Source organism: Prionailurus viverrinus, chromosome A2, assembly GCF_022837055.1.
Source record: "Prionailurus viverrinus isolate Anna chromosome A2, UM_Priviv_1.0, whole genome shotgun sequence".
Taxonomy (NCBI): Eukaryota; Metazoa; Chordata; class Mammalia; order Carnivora; family Felidae; genus Prionailurus; species Prionailurus viverrinus.
In genome coordinates, this window is record NC_062562.1 from 1,268,312 (window position 1) to 1,293,235 (window position 24,924).

Consider the following 24,924-nt stretch of genomic DNA (forward strand, 5'->3'; position numbering starts at 1 on the left):
GACTGTGACCATTTCGTGGGTCACGTGGGGAGTTCCAGCTCAAGCCAGGAGCCGGAGGAAGAGAGCTGGCTTTCTGAGCCACTGGGGTGCTCTCAGGCCTAGGAGTCGGTGGAGGTACAGAAGGGGTGTCTGGGGACAGGGGCTGGGTTCGGCTCAGGCCACAGGGGCCTGGGAGAATTCTCCAACACTGGGGACATTAGCACATTCGAGGACAGAGTAGGGGGGCGGCTCACACCCCTGATGCGCACATCCCCCTGCTAAAAAGCCCCTTCCAAAGGGGAATGATCATAGAAGGGGAGGGGCTTTTAAGAAGAAGGGTCCCCCCCCCCAAGGGATGGGGTCTGAGAGGGGGTTGGGTGGTCAGAAATGGCTGGGTTCATCCTGTCTGCATTGCCCCCCCCCTCCTCCTCTCCCTGGGCCCCTCCCTCTCAGCCTTCCCCCTTCCTGCTGTGTTCCTCCCCATCCTCCTCCAACTCCCCCTCCTCTCTCCCTAACCCCTCCCTGGCTCTCCCTCCATTCGCTCCCCCTCCTGCTGTCCTCCCCTCCCTTCTCCACCCCTCCCTTCTCTCCCCCACCCCCTCCCTCCAGCCCTCCCTTGTCTTCCTTCCCCCTCCCTTCCCCCTCCTAGACCCCTCCTCTCCCCCTCCCCTGCACTCTCCCCACCGCCCCCTCCGCCCCCTCCTCCCGCCTCATTAGGCGCGGCCGCGGCGCGGGGCCCATTAGCGGATCAATTAGCCGAGGTCGCCGGCGGCGCGGTCGTTAAGCGCGGGAGGCCGCGGTGGGGAGGGGGCACCGGAGGCGGCCCCTCCGCCCGCCCCGGCTCCGCGGCCGCGCTCGCGCACCGCCCCCCCCCCCCCCACCCCGGACCTTCTTGTCAGCCTGCTCCACCGGGGGCTCCCAGATCCAAGCCCCGCAGGTGGGATTGGGTGGGGGTGCTCCGAGGCCCAAAGGGAGGCCCCCCGAGGTCCCAGATCCTCCATGGCTGGGCAGGGCGCCCCCTTCTCCGGAGGAGACCCCTGTTTTGGGGGTGTCGGATTTGTGAGGCCCCCCCCCCCCCACGAAGCCCTTCATCTGCCAGCAACATCAGTAATAATAACACCAGCTGACAGCTTGTGAGCCCTTGCAGGCTTCCTGCTAATTCTCGGGAACAGTTTCCCAGAAACTGAGATCAGACAAGTGACTTCACTTGCCTCAAATCACTAGTTAGGGTCTGAGACGGCTACAAACCCAGGTCTGCCCTCAGCAAACTGCTAAGGTTTATTGAGCTGCTTCTATGTGCAAATTAGGAAAAAAAAAAAAAATTGCAGCCAACACTCCCCATCCCTTCTCTGCCCGGCTCTCCGTCAACACACGGCGCGGACACATTTTGTGTTTTCCTGGTTATCTGTCCGTTCCAGCCAGAGGACAGGGATTTATGTCTTCTGTGTCCCTGGGGCTCACAGTAGGTCTCAATGAAGGACTGGAGGAACGTGCCAGGCTGTGCTGTAAGCATTTCCACGGATTTATTTATTCTTATTTTTTTAATGTTTATTTATTTTTGACAGAGAGAGAAGGACAGAGACAGAGCACGAGTGGGGGAGGAGCAGAGAGAGAGGGAGACACAGAATCCGAAGCAGGCTCCAGGCTCCGAGCCGTCAGCACAGAGCCCGACGCGGGGCTCGAACCCACGGACCTTGAGATCATGATCTGAGCCGACGTCGGGGGCTCAACCTACTGAGCCACCCAGGCACCCCCGAAGAGCCAGGATTTAAATTGAGGCTAGAGACCATATGCCTGGAACCACCATGTGACATATTAATGGCACCTGTTGTTCCCTGCAGGACCTGGGTGGAGGGACCTGAGAGGACTTAAGAAACATGTCACCCAGGGACCTGGGGACACCTGGGTGGCTCAGCCGGTTAAGCCTCTGACTTCGGTTCAAGTCATGATCTCACGGTTTGTGGGTTCGAGCCCCACGTCGGGTTCTGTGCCGACAGCTCGGAGCCTGGAACCTGCTTCGGATTCTGTCTCCCTCTCTCTCTGCCCCTCCCCTGCTCGACTTGCGCTTTGTCTCTCTCCGTCTCTCAAAAATGAATAAATGTTAAAAAAAAAAAAAAAAGAGAACACTGTTCCAGACAGACGGAACAACATGTGCAAAGGCCTCTAGGCAAGGAATGGCGAGATGTTTCAAGCTGGTTGCCGCCTGCGGAAGAGGGATGATTGGAGGGGGTGGGGGAGCAGATCCAGCTGCCACGGAGGCCACAAATCTATTTTTTATGATTTTTTTAAAATTGTGAAATGTAACACACAAAAGGGTGCACAGGTTGTGAAGTGAACAAATTGATGAATTATTACGAAGTGAACACCCTCATGTAATCAGCAGGCAAGTTGAGAAGTGAAACACGACCGGCCCCATTAGAAGCCCCCTGTGCCCCTCCCCCTCTGCCAAGGGTAACCCCATGACACCTGACAGTACAGGTCGCTTGGGCTGGATTTTGTTCTTCATATAAATGGAATCACTCAGTACTCATGCCTTTTTTTTTTTATTTTTTTTAACGTTTTATTTATTTTTGAGACAGAGAGAGACAGAGCATGAACGGGGGAAGGGTCAAAGAGAGAGGGAGACACAGAATCGGAAGCAGGCTCCAGGCTCTGAGCCGTCAGCCTAGAGCCCGACGCGGGGCTCGAACTCACGGACCGCAAGATCTCGTGACCTGAAGCCGGACGCTTAACCGACTGAGCCACCCAGGCGCCCGCCTTTTTTTTTTTTTTTAAACACTTATTTATTTATTTTGAGAGAGAAAGCGCACGCACAAGGAGGGGAGGGTCAGAGAGAGAGGGAGAGAATTCCAAGCAGGTTCCGCGATGTCACTGTGGAGTCCCAGGCAGGGCTCCATCTTAGGAACCGTGAGATCGTGACGTGAGCTGAACCAGGAGTCAGTGGCTTAACCGACTGAGCCACCCAGGTGCCCGAGTTTGGGTTTTCAACCCGAGGATAAACGTTAGGCGGGGAGTGACCCCATCACACTGGCGTTTTTAGAGGTGCTCTGGCTGCAGTGGGTGCAGGGGCGCCTGGGGGGCTCGGTCCCTGTCCCCACTCCTCTGTCTCCTCTTTGCTCAGGGACATGAGCCATTTCTTGTGCGGTGAGCAGTCCGCCTTCCCCTCTGCCCTTGGTCCTCCAGGGGAACCCACTGGATGGGGGGCAGGTGAGAATTTCTTGGACTTGAAAAGTCCCTGGGCGCCCAGGTCCCTGAGGGTGGGAATCCTACGCCCCAGCCCTCCTTGGCTGCCCCGCCCAGCCCCACCCTTAGCTTCTCCCCACATCCTGGGTGGGCAGCCTGAGGGCCTCGTGGCCCAAGCGCCAGATGCACTCTGGGAACCTCCTTCCCTTCTGGCTCCCCCAGGTGGCCCCGCTCAGGGGGTGGCTCGAGGACCTTCAAGAGGTCCCGGCACGGTCACGTTCAGCTGGGGGTCTGTGTTCTCAGCTCTGGAAAAAGGGTCTTCGTGTGGGCAGTGGCAATTGATCCCGCAGTCTGGAAACCGGTCTCTAAGGGAGAAGAATGCCACTTAGGAGCCCTGTGGCCTGGTGACCACAAACGAGCTCCATTAAGCCTCCGGCACCGGGGCGTGGCTGTGTGACTTAGATCCTCCAGCTGACCCTCTCTGGTCTATGCACCAAGTTCTGCAGACAGACTTCTACCGACAAGCCGGACTCACCCGGGACTCTCGCTAACCCGTCCCCCATAAGGAGGGAGCTCAGACGTGAGGGAACCCCCTCCTCCCCTGGGAAGGGGGGCACCGCAGCAGCCCGCAACACAGAGGCAGGAACAAGGCGACCAACCTTCTCACATCTTTATTTGAAAGGCACAGCTAAGCCCACCCTCGACACAGCATTGTCACTTCTCCGCAGCGATCAGACGACTGAGCACAACAAAAGCTGACAGTCTAAAAGGCTATATACAGACACAGGTGTGGGTGTTGCTTGTTTTTTTTTTTTTTTAAACATTTTTCTGTCTTTTTTTTCCCCCCCCGTAATATCCCTTTTCTTAAAAGACAAGCTAGTATACTGGAAAAAGGAAAAAAATAAAATAAAAACCAAGACAACTTGAGTACCCTCATCTTTATTCGGGAAGGGGAGAAAGGGAATTCTGGGACGCCCGCCCCCCGCCCCCCCTGCTCCTGGCTAAGCTCACTCTCCCCGCCCCCTCTCCTGCGGGGCGAGGGGCGAGGACAGGTGGGCGTGGGCTCCGGAACGGGCAGAGGAGGTGAGGGAGGGGGGAGGACGGGAGGGGGGGTGCCCAGGGCAGGAAGGGGCAGCTAGCGTGTTGTCTGCATGCAGTGCCGGGGTGAGAGGCTGGGGGGCGCGCCCTGAGGGGCCCTGCGGGCGGACGTCAGGTGCGCGCATGTGCGGACGGGGAAGTGCAGGGGTGCGGGGCTTCTGGAGGCTTTGCTCTCCTCTGACCTGGCTTCCCGTTTGTGCCTCCAGGCCTCAGCTTGCCTCCGGTGTGGGTATTCACCCACTCAGGCTGCAGGGGTGGGGGGTGGTGGAGGAGGAGGAGGAGGAGGAGGAGGAGGAGGGAGGAGGCCGGGGGTGTGAGCGAAGCTAGGGGCGGCACACAGGCAGGGCTAGGGCCCCAGCAGGCGGCTACCATAAATACTACCGAGTTCAGCCAATCCCGAGCTATACTGTGTCTTGCGCTAAACGTTCCTCTCTCTTGCGTTGTCTGTCTCCCCTCTGTCCCCCCACCCTCCCCATCCCGGCCGCCCACTAATCCGACTTCTCGCCGTCATCCTCCTGGTGGGTGTCCCCGTCGTGCCCGTTCTTGTCTTCCTTGGAGAGGTGGGCCTGGGAGCCCAGCGCGGACAGCGAGAGGAGGCCGGTGCCCGCGCTGACGGCCGGCAGCGAAGGCGGCTGCAGCCCCACCGGCAGCGGGGTCAGAGGCAGGGCCAGGGCCTGCAGCTGGGACAGCTGATGGGCTTGGAGCTGCTGCTGCAGGGCAGAGGGAGGGGAGCATTAGCTGCCGGGCCCACCTGCCCTCCCACCTGCCCGCCCACCCGAGACCCAGACGTACTCGGATGATGGAGTTCAGCTCAGGAGCCGTGACCTGCTTAGCTCTCTCGATGGCTCCCAAGACCTGCTGTTGGTGCTGGAAAGGGGAATGGGGGGCAGAGAGGAGCCAGGTGCTGCACCCTGATCTCAGGTGGGGCTCTGGGGCACAGAGCCCAAGAGAAGCCACTCTCCCATCCAGGCTATTAGCGCCACGCACCGTCCCCCCCAACCCCCATGGCTCTCGACCCCACCAGAAAACCCCTCTCCATCCCCTTCTGTTTACCAAGCCTCAGCCAGTGCCAAACATACTTAAGAAAACAACACTGGGTGAGTCTGAGAGACACCCTGGATCTGCCACCTACAAAGAAATAGATGCACAGTGCACAGCGTGGCCAACTGTACAGGCAAGCCTTGATCCTAAAATCTTGCAGATTGCGGTCGAACATCTGCTAATCCAAGCTCCTCTCCTTCCATAGCTGAGGAAGGCCCGGTGGATTCTGGCAGTAGCGGAGTAGGAGTCTCAGTTCAGCGCAATCCCTCCCCAGAGCAATCTGCCCCCTCCACACCCCAGCACTCCCTGAACGTCCGTCTCTTCTGCCGTCAGATGCCAGAATCTGCCAATGTCTCTTTCTGCCTTGCCTCCCAGGAAGCCCCCGTCATGAAAGGAAAGCCCAAGTCTAGGTCTTCCAGGCCCCAAGAACCCCTTTCTCTGGGGTTTTCACAGTGTCCTTCTGGAACTGTCCCTGGGCACGCAGGTTCCCCAAGGGCCCCAAGATCGTCTGGGCTTAAAGAGGAAATGAATTATCGACAGCAAAACCTGGCAGGGCAGGAATGGCAGGGTCGGGGAATGTGGAGCGGGTCTCACACCAAGAGTCTTAAAATCTCAAAAACCAGAAGTGAGAGCCCGGTGCCCGGTTCCCCAGGGCACGTGCGTGTGTCCACGCGTCCACCTGTGGGTCTCTGCGTGGCTGCACGTACGTGCATCTGCGTGCACACGTGCATGTGTGTGCCTCGTGTATCTGGGTGTCGCGTCTGTGCACGTCTGCGTGCACGTCTGCAGACGTGTGCTGAGTGCCCTCCCCGTACACACGTACACACACACACACACACACACACACACACACACACACGCTTCTGGTGTTGTGGCCTGAGGTGGCCCACGGGGCCTCGCAGAAGGAAGGTCCGAGGCAGAAGCAGGACAGGCAAGAACAACTCTTGGGCATATCTGACATTTTCACCAGTGAAGTGACTCACTCCAGCTGGGAATTCTGCAGCAGGGGGAGGCCCCTCCCTCCACTGCCCTGCACCCCCAGGGGGGTTTCTCCAGCCTGGGGATTCTTCCGCACAGGCCAGGCTGGTGTCTGGGAGGTCCAGAGAGGGGAGGTGTGTGGTCGGGGCTCCGCGCTGCCTGAGGGCTGCAGCGGGGAGGGCCTGGGGCAAGTCCACGGTCTGTCTACCTCCGCCTCCCAGCAGCCCTTGTGGGGGTGGAGGGTCACTCACCTCTTGGGAAAGGTAGGGTAGGACCTGGGCACAAATCCCATTCAGCCTCTTGACGATTTCAGCCTGGAAGGCACGGAGGGTTCAGTCCAGGGCAGGCGGCGGGGGCAGGTGCAGACCAGCCCCAGGAGGCCGGCGAGGTTCTAGCTAAGAGGCCAGCTCGGCCCAGGGTCAGATCAACACCTCAAGCCTACGGGTACCCAACCAGCGGTAGAGGTGGGATCTGAGGCTGGCTCCCGGCCCTGCCGCTGACAGCGAAGACGCAGGACCGGGCTCGGGGGGCCGGGTGGCCCCGAGATGATGGCCGGCGCCTGGTAAGGAGTGGCTGCTTGTAGGGGAGGGGTGGCCAGCATCATTGTTTTTATGACACCCCTCAGCTGGCCTCCTCAGGGCACGGATGGCCAAAGCAAGGCTGCGGGGTGAGGAGCAATTTGGGGGTCCACGGTGCGCTGGCATGTTACCCTCCCCCGCTGTTGTAAAGGGGGGTCGACGGGGCAGGGGGCTGGTAGGTTGGGGGAAAGTTTCTGCCCCTCCCCCTCAGGGAGATAAACCTCCCAGGGGGGCCCAGGAAAGAGCAGACAGAGGGCTCGGAAGTAACAGTATGAAGGACAGACTTGGTTCATAGCCAAGCCTGGGGGTGCTCAAGGGGGGCGGGGGGCGTACCTGCTTGTGCATCTCGATGTTCAAGCCGTAGGACATCTCGTAGTACTATTGGGGGGGGGAGAGAGAGAGAGAAATGGGGGGTGGGCAAAGGATGGGGGGCTCCAGCGACAGAGATGGGGGAGTGACAGAGAGACAGGGCAGGAGGCAGCCAGATGAGAGTGTGAAGGCAGGAGAGAGGAGAGGCACGTAGGAGGCACCCAGACCCGGAGCAGGGGCCCAGGCCCCTGGGGGAGGGGGGGGGCACTTGAGGGAGCTGGGAGGGGGCTCCAGGGCCCCAGCCTGGCCTGGCTCCCCTGGGTTCTGGAATAATTATCCAGCCCCTCTCCGGCACACAAACATTCCAGGGCTCCTAATCTTTTCTCTTTATGTGTCTTGTCGGCGGGTGGCCCCAGACTCCCGGGAAGTCTGCCTTCCTGGGTATAAATAATCAGGATAAACAAAGCCTGCTGGGTCTGGCTCTGGGGTCAGGAGCCCCCCTCCTCACGTCCCAGATCTGACCCTGCCCCCTCCCCTCCCCTCAAGTCCCTCATGGCTCCCCATCATCCCTGGGGGTGGGGCAGGGGAAGCCAAGTTCATTCCCAGGACATTGCAGTTTCTCCTCTGCCCAGAAAGCTCCTACTCATTCTTCAAGACCCGAGCCGCAATGCCCCGTTCTCCGTGCAGCCTTCCTTAGGCAGTGTGCCCCTCTCTGGAACCGTCCCCCCCCCCCCCCCCCGCCCGTCCTGGGTCCCTCTCTCCGCCCCAGCCCCATCCCTCTGGGGCCAGGAGGGTAAGTATCTGCCTCTGCCTCCCCTGTAGCCTGGGAGAGCAGGGCTCTGGGCTGGACCAACGCAGGGGTTTTTGATGTAGAAATTGCCACCTGGTGGGTGTGGATCCCGGCAAGTGATTCGGGCAGCGTGCACAGGCAGGGTCTCAGATGTCAGGCAAAGAATGCAGTGTCACCCCCTCCCTCCCTGGGACCTCAAAGGATGTCAGCTTCCTGCCCCCCCCCCCCCCCCCCCCCCCCACCGCCGCCGCCGCCGCCGCAGCCCTCCTTCCGAAGCCCGGGCCAGGAGGGGTTAAACGCTGGGATGCCCAAACTGTGGGGGCAGGGAGGGATCCGGCTGCTCCCCCACGTCAGTTCCTGGCCTTGGCTTTCACAGCAGCCGCCGCCTCCTCTGCTGCCAAGGACAGCCGGGGGACCTGGCAGGCCCAGGCTGCAACCCGGTGGTTTGGCACCTCGGCCACCGCCTGGGCCGGCGGCCAGGCCGGCAAGGCGGACTCAGCCAGGCCCCGGGGGCCGGCTGAATGGAGAGCAGACCCCAAATCCTCCCACATCCCGCAGGAGGCGGCCAGGGTCAGGCAGCTGCCAGGGGCGGAGGAGGGTCTGGGGTCCCCCCACCAGCCCCCGCCCGCCCACCCGGGGCCAGCTTACCATCACGTAATGACGCTGCATCTCTGATTTCTCACTGGCCAGCTTGTCACATTCGAGCTTCAGGCTGAAACGGAACAAGGAGGGAAGGGCCAGGGGCCGGGCTGAGGTCCCCCCTACCACCGTGCAGGGGAGCCCAGAGCTTTGGTGGGGGCAGATGACGCGCCCCTCTGTGGAGACGGGGCAGGGGGTGGGTTGCCTCGGGCTCCCGGACTGTAAACCGAGCATCAAGAACTCAGCCTCGGAGACACGGCTGCAGAGAAAGTCGCGGGTAACCACACGGATTACAAACACCCTGACCCCAGGTCCGCCAGGGACTCAGAGAAACTTCTCCCCGTCCAGAAACTCGACGAAATCCGTGATATTAGCGGCGACCCTCGTGCCACGGATGACGCAATGGACGCCCAGAGAGGCTGAGTAAATGGATCAAGGTCACACAGCCAGAAAGCTGGCTACAGAGGCCACAGTCCCAACCGCTGGGGAAAACGATCCAGCCAGGGAGGAAGGAATAGAAACCACAAAAGGGCAGAGAGGGTGCAGGGCTGGCTGGCTGGCAGGGACCTGGGTTGGACTCACCGAGGAATCTCCAAGGGGACCGGCCAGGCCCCTACTTACAAGCCTTGATTTCACTAGGGGATTCAAGTTCCACTTTTGGGTAACAGAGGCGGTGAGCCCCTGGCCTCTTTCAGGCTCTCCCCGCAAGGATGAGCTTAGAGCGTTTCTCAAAGCCCACTTGCCGCCAGCCCTACCGAGGAGGGCAGAGAAAGAGGCAGAAAGCAGACGGCCAACTCGAGCCAGGCACACTGGCCTCAAAGTTCGGCCCCGCTGCTCTGACGCTGTGTGACCCTCTACCTCTCTGGGCCTTGGTCTCTGCATCTATTAAGTGCCAACCTCCCAGGGTGGGGTGGGGAGAATGAAACCGATTAAGACAAGGAAAGCTTCTAGAACAGCTCCTGTTATACAGTAAGCACCCAATAAACGCATGTTGGTCTTGTGGGGCCTAGTGTCTCCCTCCACCAAACTGACTGCCTTGTACATCCAGGTTCAGAGACAGGCCACAGTCTGTGACGCCAGGGGCCCCGTGAGTTTCTTTTCTCTCATTTTCTTTAAGAACACTATTTGTTGACAACATTTAAAAAAAAAAAATCAGGCACTTCCACCGCAAACTCTGAATTTCTGGCCCTTCTTGGAGATCTGGTAAATCCCGTGTGTACCCCCAACATGGTAGGACCCCTCATTGTATAGAGAGAGACCCAGGTCCAGTGGATGGAGATCCCAAAGTTCAGAGAGGGCATCTGGATTACCTGAGGTCACACAGCACTGTGACCGTACTGTGACCTCCAGTCTATGGGACTGGACCAGGCCCAGTACTCCTGGGCACGGGCCAGGCAGGGAGGGAAGGACCCCCTGGGGGTGGGGGGGCTCATAAAAGCCAGACCTGCCAAGCCAAGCCCCTAAACTCTCCACATCAGGGGATGGAACAAAGTTCAACTGCCTGTGCCTCAGTTTCCTCATCTGCAAAATAGGCCCAGCGACAGGACACTGGGGGAAGATTAAACAAGAGGATGTAGGTTGAGTATTTACCACATGGGGAGCGTGGAAAGTACCCTCAAAAGGTGAGATTTTTGTAAATATCTCTATCTCACTATTTCCCTTTCTCCTTGAAGAAAACCCAGGAAGCTTCTTAGATCGCTTTTGTGTGGGTAAACGGAGGTCCAGAGAGGGCCCGAGGCCCCGCTGGGATTCGTGACCAAGGACCCCCTTCTGATTCCCAGGCAAAGCCCCACACTGGGAGCACAGCCTTGAGGGCTCGCATTCTTCAACCCAGGGACTGGGTGCAAGTGTCTCTGTGCCACCTCCTTGCTGGGCATCCCCAGAAAAATCTCTTTAACTTCTCTGGGCTTAAATCTGTTTAAGTGGAAGGCTGAAGGTAGTACCAGTTCCTTCCCCTTAGATCTGCACTTGGCAAGCCGTTCACAACGTTAGAAGATTAAATTCTGGAGGAAGAACCACCTTGGAGCGTCAGGACTCCAGGAACTCTTTCTCCAAAACTAAGACACAGAGATCTCCTGTGGGGTGGGGTGGTGGAGGGTCCATCCCCCAACTTCTTGGGAGGTCTTCTATCCAATGGGGGTGGGGGTGGGGGTGGGGAGAGAGGCTCTGAAGCCAGGCAGGGTTGCCGGGTCTCTGGGCACATAATTTCACTTTTTGTGCCTCCGTCTACTTACCTGCGAAATGGGCTGTTTTGAAGTCTAGGGGAGTTTAATATTGGAAAAGTGTTCACGACAGCGCCTACCACATGAAAGGACACTCTCTACCTACATTTTTTCAAGTCTACGTATACAGTAGGGGCCGCAACCTCCCCTCTAGGGGTGTCCACCATCCCCCCCCCTGCAGGGCCCCTGGCCCCCAGCTCACCTGTGATACTGAGCCTGCAGCAGCTGAAACTCATCCTTGATGCGGTCGCAGGAGTCCGAGGTGGTGAATTTGAGTTGCTGGGGTAGGTGAGACGAGCCCTGTGGGGAGGGGGCGGCCGGGTCAGCGCCGGGCGGGGCGGGGCGACCCCCGAGGCAGCGGCCGGCCGGCGGCGCAGCTGCAGCGCGCCCCCCCCCCCCTCGCCCCACTTCCCGGGCTCGTGTTTACAGCCCCTGGCGCGGCCCCCGCCCTCGCTTCCTGCCCCCGCCTCTCCCGGGGGAAGGCGAGGGGGTGGGTGCGCCCGAGCCGCCTCGTTCCCCGCCACCCCCAGGCTGTGGGGGTGCGTTTTAAGGTCCGCCCTTGGTGGGGGGCAGCGTGCGCCCTCTACCGCCCCTCCACAGCGCCGGAGGGGGGTGTACATCCGAGAGAGCCCCAACTGCCTCTGCGATGGGGGGAGAACGTGTCCTGGAGTGCCCCTCCCCAAGTTGGTGGGGGAGCAAGGCCTCCCCGCAGAGTCCCCTTGGGGAAGGGGCCTCTCCCAGCGCCCGAAACCACCCGGCGGGGGGCCCTCCACCCCAGATTCCCAGCACCCTTCGTCCCGGCTGCGCTCTTCCGGGAGGGGTGCGCCTCGGATCTCCCCCCACTCCTAGGCCCCAAAAGCAGCCCCGGTGTTAGAGGTGCCCGGTGGGGCTCCCGGGGAGCCCCAGGCCGGAGGCCAAGGCCGCCCCAAGGCCCTGCCTGGCGGGGGGGGGGGCGGGAAGCATGCCTCAGGGGCTGGGGGAGGGGGGAATCCGGGCCGCGAGCTGGAGGGGACCGGGCCTGGGAACTGGGGGTGGGGGGGGAATCTGGGCTGGGAGCTGGGAGAGGGACTGGGACCTACGGGGGATGGGGGGGAGCCCGGGGGCTGGCGGCGATGGGGGCGGGGGAGTAGCGCTGGGCCGGGAGCTGTTGGGGACCCGGCCCAGGAGTTGGAGGGGGGGAGGCGCCGAGCCGCGAGCCGGAGCGGAGGGGGGGGCGGGGAACGGCCCGGCTGGGAACTGGGGTGCCAGGCGCCGACCTGGGGGAGGTGCGCGCGGCCCGGACCGGAGTGGGGGGGGGGGATGGCCCGGCTGAGAACTGGGGGTTCCAGGCGCGGACCTAGGGGGATGCCGGGCCCGGACCCGGGGGTGGGGGGGCGCCGGGCCGGCGGGCCCCGCTTACCGAATGCCTGCTTTGTGGAAACATCATGTCAGTCGCGGCGGGGGGCGCGGGCTGCGCCCCGGCTGTGCGCCCCGGCTCGGGCGGCTCGGGGCGCCGGGCGGCCGCGCCTTTGTCCCGGCGCCGATCGGCAGCTCCCGGGGCCGCCGCCGCCGCCTCCCGCGCCCGGCCTCGCCCGCTTCCTGCGCCCCCTCCCCGCGCGCCCGGCCCCGGCGCGCCCCGGGCCCCGCTTCCTGCGCGCCCGGCGCCCCTCCCCGCCCCTCCCCGCCGCCCGCCTCCCCGCACGCCCGGCCGCCGCTCCTATTGTCTAATGGCGGCGACGCCGGCAGTGGCCGCGGCCTCGGCTGCGCGGAGGCTCCGGCTCCACCTGCTGCCGCCGCCGCCGCCGCCGCCGCTGCTGCTTCCCGGGCCCCGTGCGCGCCGCCGAGGGGGGCGCGCGCCCGGGGAGGCCTGCGGATCCCCACCCAGCCCGCCTCCCCGGCCGGCCGGCGCGGTGACCTTGGGCCCGGCGCGCCCCGCCCCGGGCCGCGGCCCCTCCCGGCGGGGTGGCCCTGGCCGCCGCCGCCGGGCCTCGGTTTCCCCACGTGGCGGAGAAAGGGCCCGGCCGCCCCCATCTAAACCGCCGGCTCTGTCATGGCGCGACCTGGACGCGTGCCAGGGACGTGCTCTGTAACCTTGGCTCACTGACTGTTTTCTCTCCGAGCCTCGGTTTCCTCTTCTGTAGAAAGGCCGCGGCGGTGATCCCGCCGACCTCATGGGAGCCATTCCTTCGGCGCACGTTTATTGAGCGCCTACTGTGTGCCAGGCCCTGCTCCGAGACCCGGGGGTGGGGGTGGCGGGGCACGAAGTCCCGGCCCTGGTGGCGATGACATGAGACAGACGAGCGCACGAGCCAGAATCCCTGGCACGTCGGTAGGTGGTAAGGGCTATGGAGCAAATGAAGCAGCAGCGGGGAGGGCCAGGAAGGTGCGATTTTCAAACAGGGGAAGGTCCGAGAGGCCTCCTTAACCACAGAGAGGACCTGAAGGTGAGAGAGGGGAGCCGGCAGGGATGGAGGCTGGCAGCTTACTCAAGGAGGCAGGAATAACAAGTGCAAAGGCCCTGAGGCAGCGAGCGAGCCTGGTACTGAGAAGCAGGGCAGGCAACTTCCTGCATTCACACAGGGGCCCTGCACTCAGAAGGGCCTGCGCTTGGGTTCGTGACCTGCTGTTGGGGCCTGGAAATTCCTCATGGTTTTCGAACGAGGGGGTCTCACAATGTTGTTCTATAGCTGGGCCATGCAAATTCTGTCGCCGGTGCCAGGGGCATTCCAGATGGTGCAGGGCCTTGGAGGCTGCTGGGAGGAGTTGGGCTTTTACTCCAAGGGAGGCAGGGAGGCTGGAGCCCTGGCCCCATCAGGGCCGGCCTAACTGGGATTTTGGTAGGATCTCACTTGCTGTGGAGAACAGGCCCCAAAGAAGCTAGTGAAATAATGCCCAACTAATCCAGCAAGTGCTAAATACAGGCTCTTAATCACCACCGTCAACTCTGCAGCTCTGGTTATTTGGTACTTTTTTGGGCCTTGGGTTTTCCCAGTCTGTAAAATGGAGACTCAGGATCCCAGACACCTTTCCGGGGCAGATGAAAAGGCCAGACCAGTATGAGATGAAAAAGCAGAACGTAAGGCCTCTTCCTGCCCTCCCCCAAAGCCCTTCGAGATAAACAATACTTTAATATGATATCTTTTAAAATAGAAATTAATGCCAAAAATATTCACGATGAGCAGAATGTCAGTGCGTTAAATAAAGACAGCATCTGATGGGGCCAGAGATGAGTTAGGAAGACGTGGGTCCCCCTAAGTCCCAATGCTGTGAGAAAAAAGGAACAAATGTTTGGAAAGCTTCTTCCACATTCCTATCAGGTTCTGGAATCCGTGGACCCCACCAATGCAATCAGAGTCCCCGATGGGGGCGGCCTATAGAATTTTCAGGCGGAGCATGATGAAAATGCAGGCCTCTTGGTGAAAAATGATTAGGAATTTAGGCGTTTCAGGATGTTGACAACAGGGCATTAAGCCGAGTGCCGGGTCCCGTGGGACGACATGAGCCACACGCCAGGCGCCCTTTCCCTTGGGAAGCCCCCTGGGGCTGAGCCTGCTCTGGGTAGGCACATCCCAATACTCGGGCATTTGGGGACCCAACACTCCCATTTTAGCAGACCCCAGATGAGGCTGGCAGGGTCAGAGCTGGATGCAGAGACCCCAAGTCCGGTGGGGTCAGGGCTGGGCCTTCCAGCAGGTGGAGAGGCCCAGAATTGTGTCCCAGACCATGAACAAAAACCAACCGATCCACCTGTCTATGTTTTTCACTATGTACCAGGCTCTGCTTAAAGCACTTTGACCTTAGGTATCACGACATTGGAAAGACAGGGAAATGAAGGCACCCAGAGGTTAAGGTCACCTGGTCAAAATCACCCAGCGAGACGATGGCAGGGCCAGGATGTGAAGCCAAGTACCCGGGCCTTTAGCCACTGTGCAGTCACTGCCTCTCCAGGTGGGACGTGGAGGCGGGGCACGGTGGCATAGGCCGGAGGGGGCCCAGGAGGCTTGAGGAAGCAGAGCCCCACATTCTGGACTGAGGGGTAGGCCTTTTACCCAGAGGGCACCAGGGAGCCGTGGGAAGCTTTACAGCAGGGTTTCTCGGCCAGCCTCTGCACCCTTGCCGTGCCGGCCTGGATCGTGGTCTGTGAGGGCCCCTCCTGGGCACCCCGCGTGGAGCCAGGAGCACCCCCCCCCCCCGCCCAGTGTTGACAAGCAGAAGTGTGGGCAGTCGCTGAGTGTCCCCGGGGCCAGATCGTCCCCAGCTGAGAAGCCCTGGAAGGCCATGTGCTGGGTGGCCGAGTGGGGGACAGGGTGGGAGGCCGGGAGACGAGGTGGGGTGCCCATAGTAAGGCTGGAGGGCCGGGGGGGGGACAGACTGGGCCGGGCCCTGCGCGGAGGAGTAGCAGGTGCGGGAAAGGCAGGGAGAGTGTTCAGGACAGAACAGTCTTGACTGTCTAATTAATCGGGAGGGATTGGGGCTTCCGAGGATCTTACAATGGGGGGCATCCTCCGGTCCCACCCATCCCCACCTCTGCACCGGCATCCTGGTGTTTCCTCTGCTCCAGGGTGGGGGGGGGGCACATCTGGGGGGGGGGGGCAGGTCAGAGCAGGGATCTATCTGTCTCGTGGATCCAACCGTCTGAGACCAGCCTCTCAGCCTGCTTACAAATGAGTGCTGGGCCCCGCGGCCTCCGGGGCAGAGCCAGGCACTGGCTGGTGCATGATGGATGGGCTGCAGGGCCATTAATCACAGGCGGGGGAGGAAACAGGTGGCCACCGCGGGCTCGGCCCTGGACCTCCCTCCGGTAGGGCTGGTGGAGGTGGGGCCTCCGCTGCCCAGCTCCGGGTTTGAGCCCTTGGCCCGCCCTAACCTGGCTGCGTGACTTGGGACAGTGTGACTTTCCTACTTTGCACCCTCACCCCCCCCACATGGAGCTGGTATTCATTCACTCCCTCAGTAAGTATCTACTGCACCTACTGTGGGCCGGGTGGGATTCTAAGTGGAGGTTTATGGCACCGACGGCGGGGGGGGGGGGGGGGAGATGGAAATCCCTCCCCTTGCAGAGCTAATAGGCTTTAAAAACTTGGCTCAAGCCCTGCGTTTCCTCTGCCCATAGCCCCCCAGAGCTCCCATCTCCCTGGGGTAAAAGCCGAGTCCTCCCCACGGCCCCCAAGGCCCTGCTCGAACCGTAGCATCCCCGACCTGCCCTGCCCTCCGCCCTCTCTCCCCCTCACTCCCTCTGCTCCGGCCACACGGGCCCCAACGCCCCCGGCCCGGTCCTGCCCCCGGACCTTTGCATGGGCAACTTCCTCTGCCTGGGATACTCATCCCCAAATGCCACTTTGGCTCATTCTTTCCTTTCTTTCCAGCCTTGGCTTAAAGGTCACCTTCTCAATGAGGCCTCATTGTGACTTCCCTCTTTAATTCTGGCAGGGCTGGGACTAGGACAAGTGCACTTTTGAGTGAGGCACTTTCTTCAGGCATCACATTTAAGGGGGCACCAAAAATCTCAGTCTACGTGCTAAACACTATTTTCATGCAACTTTTTTTTTTTTTTATTGTGGTAAAAGGTACGTAAAATTTACCACGGGAGACATTTAATCCATTCGCCACGTTGTACAATGATCACCTTTAGTTCCGGAACATTCTGTCACTTCAAAAAAGAAGCCCTGTGCCCATCAGCAGTCACTCCCCATCCCCATGCCTCAGCCCCCAGCACCCAGGAGCCCCCTTCCCATCTGTGGATGGGCCCGTTCTGGACGTTTGACACACGTGGACACCCGCCCCGTGTGGCCTCTCGTGTCTGGTTCGCTCCCTGGGCGTCCTGTGTTCAGGGTTCGTCCTCGGGGTGGCGGGTGCGGGCGCCTCGCTCCTGTTTGTGGCCGAGGGCCGTGTCCCTGCCTGGACAGACCACGTGCTTGCATCCGTGTGCCCACTGATGGACACTCGGGGTGATTCCACTTTTTGGCTGTTGTCAGTCCCGCTGTCGTGCACGCTTGTGCGTGAGTCTTCACGCGGATGACTGATTTCCTTTCTCTCGGATGGATCCCCAGAAGTGGAACTGCTGGGTCACCATGGTAATTCTATGTTTCATTTCCGAGGAGCCGCTCAACGGTTTCCCCCCGAGGCGCTGCCCCATGTCACGTCCCCCCCCCCCCCCCCCCCCCCAGCCGTGCGCGAGGCTGTCGATTTCTCCGCGTCGCCGCCAACACTCGCTGTTGTCCCTTTTGGAGAAAAGAAAACTCAATAACCATTCTGGTGGGTGAAAAGCAGTTTTGATTTGCATAAGGCAATATTTGAACAAACCGAAATTAATGAAAAACTTTCCGGGACGGGCAACATTTCGAAATTTTCCTAAGAACGGGATCCAGCCCTGCACGCGCTGCCCGCCGCACCTGTTCCCCCCGCCCCTTGCCAGTCCTGTGGCAGCGTGCCCTTGCTCCCGGGCCCCCTTCCCCAAACCGGTAACAGCTCAACGTTTTCGCCCAGCTGGAGGACTCCTCGCTGTTGGACGCAGGAAGTGTGCGACGCGTTGCTTTGGTCGACTCTCTAGAATTCACCCCCGGAATGTCAGCTCCCGGAGGCAGGGGTTTTTGTCTGCCTCCTTCACTGCTGGATCCCCAGCGCCTAGAACGGTGCCTGCCTCGCCCTAAGTGCTGGACGAATGGTGAATGGATGAGTGAACAAAGCAACGAACGGATGGACGGACGGGTTGGAAGGATCCCCCCAAGACAGACCCGGAAAAGCACTTTGTACCCGGTGCCGGCACAGGCCACCTGGATTCAGGGTGCTCGGTCTGCTGGGATCCTCCGATTGGCCGGGCTTGGGTCACATGACACGCGCTGGCTGGCAGGCCTTCTCTGGCCTCTTCTTTCCCACCAGGAAAAACAAACCAACGCTGAAATCAGTCTGTATTATATCACCCTGCTTTATTATTATTTTCAGCGGCGCGTGTGGCGCTGGAAAGATCACGTTGAGCTATGGCCGTCTGTGTTGTCCTTCGGCCCCGTCCTATCTTGTTTTCCGTGGTGTCCCAGCACAGAGCTGGGGCCCGGGGTCGGCAAAAAGTATTTTAGGTATTTCTGGAAGGAACGAATGGCGTGATAATTATTTCCTCCACGTTGCAGGTGAGGCTCTGGAAGGCGAGGACAGGTTCTGTTACTTACGTATCTGCCTTCTTCATCCCCAGAGCTCAGCCACTCCACAAGCATTTAGTAGGCGCCCCCTGTGTGTGTCTGACCCTGGTCTACATCCTAGGGCTACAGTGACCCACTCAGACCCTGACCTCACAGTCCAGCAGGGGAGCGAGACGCAAATTACGTAACAAACACAGATAGGCTGTTATGATCCACGAGTGCCCTCACTGGGCCCAGCTTCACAAATGTACCCAGAATCAAGCGGTCCCCGAATTTGTCCCCCATGCAGGAGCCTCCTGAGGCGGCCCTGTGTCATTTGAAATGGCCGTCCCCCTCTCTGAGCCTTCTGTCTGGCCCCACCAGACCATCCAAGCCCACCTGTCCTCCGGGCCCCGCTCCTGGTCTCAGCTGTCTCTCCGGGGAGCCTGGTTCCTTTGGAACGGGAGTGATATTTGGGATCCAAGAACAGGCTGCCGGGATGTGTTCAGACTTCTGGGATTTGCTGTTCCCAGACCCTTCCAGTGAGCGAAACACACACACACACACACACACACACACACACACATTCACGTGTGTGCATCTAAATCTATAATCTGTCGATCTATTGATTGACATCCATTGAGCTCATGTGTTATCTACCCGTGTGTTTCTGCATCATGTGTCCAGCTGTCTGTCTATCTTGTTATCTATGATCTACTGGTCGTCTGTCTCTCGGCTGTGTATCTGTCTTACCTCTCAGCTGTCTCTCTTGGGCACTGTGAGTCCCCCTGTGAGTCCCCCTGACCCCTCCGATCCCATTCCGGCACCCCAGGATTTATTCCTTCCCTCTTCCCATGGTTTATCTCCTTCTCCAGCAGGGGAGCCAGGTTCAGGGGGAGAGTTTTGTCTTGTTTTGTTTTGTTTGCCTGGTTCAGGGGGAGAGTTTTGAAGACAGAGATGAGGTGGTGTCCCTCCCTGGGAAAGAGCCTCCCTGGACTTCCTAACACATTTAAATATTTTTTTTTAAGTTTATTTAAACTTAAAGAGAGAGAGAGAGAGAGAGAGAAAGCATGAGTGGGGAAGGAGCACAGAAAGGGCAGAGAGACAGAATCTCAAGCAGGCTCATCGTCAGCACAGAGCCCGACGCGGGGCTCGAACCCACAAACCGCGAGATCATGACCTGAGCCCAAGTCCAAGCCCAAGTCCATGACCTGGACCCAGCCCAGTCCAACTGCGCCACCCAGGCGCCCCTCCCTAATACCCTTATTACTTCTTTCTTCTTTGTACAAAATAACTAGGATTTTATTGCGAGATTCCCGTAGGTGGAAAACGAAATTGAATATTTATGCCGGCCCTTTCACTGTACTATGTATTTCAATTGCCTGTTTAGTGAAAAATAAAGAAACCTATAACTTTTGGCTTAAATTTGTAAGAATCTGGAACATTGCGTGACTTTGTGTGTTGTCCTTGTACAGGGGCCGAATCTTCTCTGTATCGTCCCAACTTAAGTGTATATGCTGAGGAAGCGAGTGCCCTCATGTAGTGTCCATGAGACCCAAAGTCCTCCCCGTGGCCCCCAAGGCCTAGCATGACCTGCCCCGTCCCCTCCCTGCCCTCCCCTCCTCCCTCTCTCCCCCTCGTTTGGTCTGCTCCAGCTCGGTTCCTCCTACACGCCAGACCCAGTCCTGCCCCAGGGCCTTTGCACAGGCTGTGCCCCCCTGCCTGGGAGGCTCTCCCTCTGGAACTCTCCTGGCCCATCCCTTCCTGCAGGTCTCAGCTCAGGAATCACTCCCTCACACAGGCGGCCTTGGGCCTCCCTAAAATAGCCCCATGTCCATTCCCTCACCTTTCCCCGTTTTTCTTTATAGGAACACCTCTGCCTTTATATTTTCCTTTATGTGTTTATTGTCTCCACTAGAAAGTCGGCTCCACAAGGCCGGGATGTAGGCTCTTACTCCCTGCACAGAGCTTGCCACACAGTAGGTGCTCAGTAAATCCTACTTGCTGTGAAGGTGAGGGTCGTTTTCCTCAGGACTGAGCTGCCCAGGCAAAGCAGGACGCAGCTTGGTCAGCCCGGGGCTGCCGTAACCAGACAGCACACGGTTGGGCCGCTTACGAACCATAACCACTATTTCTCACAGTTCCGAGGCTGGGAAGTCCAAGATCAAGGTGCTGGCCGATGAGGTCTGGTGAGAGCTCTCTCCCCGGCTTGCAAACAGCTGCTGGCCGGCTGTGTCCTCCGGGGATGGGGGCGGGGGGTGGGGGGCGCTTTCCTCCAGGCCTGCAGCTCCCCTTATCACAAGGCCACCAAGTGCTCTCAGATCGGGCCCTCACTCACCTGATTACCTCCTCCAAGCCCCACCTCCAGATGCACCCACACTGGGGTCAGGGCCGCCCCACAGGAATTGGGGGGACACGATTCGGCCCACGGTATAGTTCTACTGGAACACGTGGCCTGTTCGTTCCTGGAGCACGTGGCCTGTGCAGAGCCCTGGAGCCCCAGGAAGGGCAGACAGCGGCCTTGAGAGCCACAGCTCGGCGCAGGAGGCGGGCATTTATCTGATTACCACTCTAATGAGGCCCTTCCCAGCCAGGGCGATTCTGCCTCCAGGGGACGTTTGGCAACATCAGGGGACATCTGTGGCTGTCACACCGGGACACTGCTCCCGGTCTGGAATGGGTGGGGGCCAGGGATGCCCCACAGACAGTGACCTCCGGATGTCGGAGAGCTTTGCGGTGTCTGATAAGAGCCAAATGGCAAATCGAGAGAAGAGGGGTGGGGGGTTTCTTTCCAGGAGAGCTTTTAACAATGGCACTGACCTTGGCTGGGGGCTGGGAGGTCAGAGGGCTTCCCCCAAAGTGAAGGGGGTGGGGGTTACCTAGGTGACAAGTGCTCAGGTGGAGAAGACAGCTTGTGCCAAGGCCCGGAGGCAGCGGGGAGAAGCTGGAGGGGAGGGGACGAGGCAGGGAGAGGGAGGGGACAGACCACCCAGGTGCTTGGACTCCACCTTCATCTGGGGCTGCTGGGGAGCCACGGAAGGTTTTCAGGTATCACAAGAGCGCAACACGGTCCCATTTGGCTTTGGAGACCTCCCTCTGGCTCCTTCCAGTCAGCAGGATGCAGGGTGGCCTCTTGACTTTTGTGGGTTCCTTCCTCCACGAACAACATTAAAGAGTATATTTTATGATGGCATTGGTACACAGACTGATATAATCCAGGGTGGAAATACGATGATCTGTTCGTGGTTATTGTAGTCGCTGTTTTCTTCTGATTCTAGAGGGAATGAAAACATTTTCACAGGCCCCTAAACTGTCGTCAGCCCTGGGCACTGCTTAGTGGACATGCTGGCCAGACAGGAAAAGCGACCCGGAGAGCAGAGAGGCGCTGGACCGGGGTGGGGGCTTGGCGAGGAGGGAAGGGGCTGGGTCTGAAGGAGATTCAGATCACCACTGACCGGGCTACCGGAGTGGGTTGGGGGGGGGGGGGGAGGTGGCAGGGACGGACGGCAGAGCCATCCTGGAAGCCAGCCGGCCTGGCAGACGGGGCCGGGGGCACGGGCAAATCCGGCTTGCGAACTCAGTGAAACGCCCTCAAAAGTTAGCCAAGGAGGGGAAAATTAGACACGCAGGACCTCATGGCAATTAAGCACCATCGAGAGAATAAAAGACAAGAAGAGAGAATAAAAAGACAATTCACAGAATGGGAGAAAGCCGCTGCAAATCCTGAGAAGACTCCATTGTCCAGCATATATAAAGAACTCCCACAATTCAACAACACAAGATAAAGCACCCCGCGTAAGACCGGGCAGAGGACTTGAATGGACCCGGCTCCAGAGGTGACCCGAGAATGGCCGAGAAGCGCATGAAAAGATGCCCCACCCCCCTGGCCGTCAGGGAAATGCAAATGGAAACCTCGGTGAGACGCCCCTTCACACCCACTGGGACGGGTTATCGTGAACAACTGGAAAACACCAGCGTGGCTGAGGATGTGTAGGAATCGGGGCGGCCACTGGGGAAAACACCCCGGCAGTCCTTAAAGACTTACACACGGAGTCACCCGCTGACCGGGCACAGATTTGAAAGCGGGGACCCCCACAGACCCCAGCGCCCCCACGTTGACAGCAGAAGTCTGTATAATAGCCCAAGTAGAAACAAACGTCTGTGAGCAGACGACGGGATCAACAAAAGTTTACCGTTTCAACCATTTTTTACTAAAAAAAAATTTTAACGTTTATTTAATAATATTTATTTTATTATAATATAATATAAATATTAATAATATATAAATATAATATTAATATGATAAAATACAATAAATTATAATATAATAATATAATATAAATATAATAATATTTATTTATAATGTTTATTAAATAATATTTATTTTTGAAGGAGAGAGAGACAGAGTGTGAATGGGGGAAGGGCAGAGAGAGGGAGACACAGAATCCGAAGCAGGCTCCAGGCTCTGAGCTGTTAGCACTGAGCCCGACGAGGGGCTCGAACATATGAACCGTGAGATCATGACCTGAGCCAAAGACGGTCGCTTAGCCGACTGAGCCACCTAGGTGCCCCTATTTTAGCCATTTAAGACCAAAAAAATTTTTTTAATGTTTATTTATTTATTTATTTATTTTTCGTTTATTATTATTATTTTTTTGGGGGGGACAGAGAGAGACGGAGCATGAATGGGGAAGGGGCAGAAAGAGAGGGAGACACAGAATCAGAAACAGGCTCCAGGCTCTGAGCCATCAGCCCAGAGCCCGACGCGGGGCTCGAACTCACGGACCGCGAGATCGTGACCTGGCTGAAGTCGGACGCTTAACCGACTGAGCCACCCAGGTGCCCCTGTTTATTTTTGACAGAGAGAGAGCACTCACATGAATGGGGGAGGGGCAGAGAGAGAGGGAGACACAGAATATGAAGCAGGCTCCAGGCTCTGAGCCATCAGCCCAGAGCCCGACGCGGGGCTCGAACTCACGGACCGCGAGATCGTGACCTGGCTGAAGTCGGAAGCTTAACCGACTGCGCCACCCAGGCGCCCCAAATGTTTATTTATTTTTGAGAGAGACAGAGACAGAATGCGAGTGGGTTAGGGGCAGAGAGAGAGAGGGAGACACAATCTGAAACAGGCTGCGGGCTCTGAGTTGTCAGCACAGAGCCCCACGCGGGGCTTGAACCCACGGACCGTGAGATCATGACCTGAGCCGAAGTCGGATGCTCAACCGACTGAGCCCCCCGGGCGCCCCTTTCGGATATTTTTTCAAAGTAATCTCTGCCCTCAGCGTGGGGCTCAAACTCCCGACCCCGAGATCAGGCGTCGCGGGGCCTCCTCTGGCTGAGCCAGCCACGGGCCCCTTAACCGCGTCTAAGCGCCCAGCTCAGCGCATCAGGCGCACTCACACGGCGTGCGTGCGCCCACCCTCCATCCGTCTCCAGAACTTTCCATCTCCCCAGACTGAGACCTGTCCCACTGGGACTCCCACCCCTGGCTCCCACCATCCGCTCTCTGCCTCTGTGGACGGGACTCCTCCGGGGAGCCCCTGTGCGTGGGGTCACGCGGGACGTGTCCTTCTGTGCCTGGGTCCTGTCACCGTGCACAGTGGCCTCCAGGTTCATTCACCTTGGTGACTAGTACATTCACTGGGTTGTGCAACCATCACCAGTATCTAATTCCAGAACATTCCATCACCCCCAAAGGCATCCCCATTAGTTGTCACCTCGGCCCCTCCCCCAGCCCCCACGAGCCCCCCCTTCCTGTCCCTGGATGGGCCTGTTCTGGACGTTTCACGCCCCGTGTGGCCTCTCCTGTCTGGTTCCCTCTCTGAGCATCGTGTGTTCGGGGTCCGTCCGCGGGGCGGCGGGGGTGGGCGCCTCGCTCCTGCTCGCGGCCCAGGGACGTGCGCGTGCGCGGTGGCCACGTTCATCTGTGGACGTGCGCGTGCGCGGTGGATGCACCTGAGGGGCGTGCACGTGCGCGGTGGCCACGTCGCGTGTGTCCCTTCCTTGGTGGGTGGACCTTGGATTGCACCCGCTGTGGGCTGTTATGAATCTCGCTGCTGTGCACACGCGTGTGCAGGTTTTTGTGTGGACACATGTTTTCATTTCTCTTGGGGGAACATGGAGTGGAATCGCTGGGGCAGATGGAAACTCCGTGTGCCACTTTTTGTTTTAATTTTTAAAAATTATTTTTAAGTTTATTTATTTTGAGAGAGAGAGAGAGAGAGAGAGAGAGAGAGAGAGAGAGAGAGAATGAGTGGGGGAGGGGCAGAAAGAGAGGGAGAGGGAGAATCCCAAGCAGAGCCTGACATGGGTCTCGAACTCATGGACCCGAGCCAAAACTGAGAGTCAGCCGCTTAAGTGACTGAGCCACCCAGGTGGCCCTTAATTTTTTTTTTTTTTTTTTTTTTAATGCTTATTGTTGAGAGACAGACAGACAGACTGCGAGCGGGGGAGGGGCAGAGAGCGAGGGAGACACGGAATCCGAAGCAGGCTCCAGGCTCCGAGCTGGCAGCGCAGAGCCCCACGCGGGGCTCGAACCCAGGAACTGTGAGCTCATGACCTGAGCGCAAGTCAGCCGCTTAACCAGCTGAGCCACCCAGGGCCCCCCTCCTCGCGCCACTTTTTGAAGAACCGCCAGACTGTCTCCCACGGCGGCTGCCCCTCCCCCAGCCCCACCTCACTAGGGACCGTCAGGCCCTCAGTCTTGGAACCCGGGGCAGTGCCCCGGTGTCATGTGGTCCGGCCTGCTGCACAGCCGTCCCCTGCTTCTCGGCCCTCGCCAGCTTGGCCTGCAGCGGGGAGGCCTGAGAAAGACAGACAGACAACGCTCTTGACCTCCGGGGGTGGCAGGGGCCTCCTGCGTGCTGCGCGCTCCGCTCGGTATTCTTCGTGTATTAATTCATTCACTAGGATTCATTCCATCTTGCAAATGCGGGCGATCGAGGCTTAGTTAGGGACAGTGGGGCCCGGCCGCTTGCCACCCAGCCTGGTTGGGGGCAGGGAGAGGGAGACCCAGG

General features: G+C 59.2%; 1 protein-coding gene and 1 pseudogene across 1 annotated transcript; both read right to left on the reverse strand.

Annotated features, from left to right (window-relative positions):
• Positions 1 to 4,085: 4,085 nt before the first annotated feature.
• Positions 4,086 to 12,382, reverse strand: TLE5 (TLE family member 5, transcriptional modulator). Its single transcript, XM_047845074.1, has 7 exons — positions 12,217 to 12,382; positions 11,020 to 11,117; positions 8,605 to 8,668; positions 7,191 to 7,235; positions 6,531 to 6,593; positions 5,053 to 5,127; positions 4,086 to 4,970 (listed from the first exon to the last, which is right to left on the reverse strand). The coding sequence occupies exons 1-7, from the start codon at positions 12,241 to 12,243 to the stop codon at positions 4,749 to 4,751; spliced, it is 594 nt and encodes a 197-aa protein (XP_047701030.1). The 5' UTR covers positions 12,244 to 12,382; the 3' UTR covers positions 4,086 to 4,748.
• A 6,956-nt stretch (positions 12,383 to 19,338) lies between these two features.
• On the reverse strand, positions 19,339 to 19,437 carry LOC125161367 (uncharacterized; annotated as a pseudogene).
• Positions 19,438 to 24,924: the final 5,487 nt, after the last annotated feature.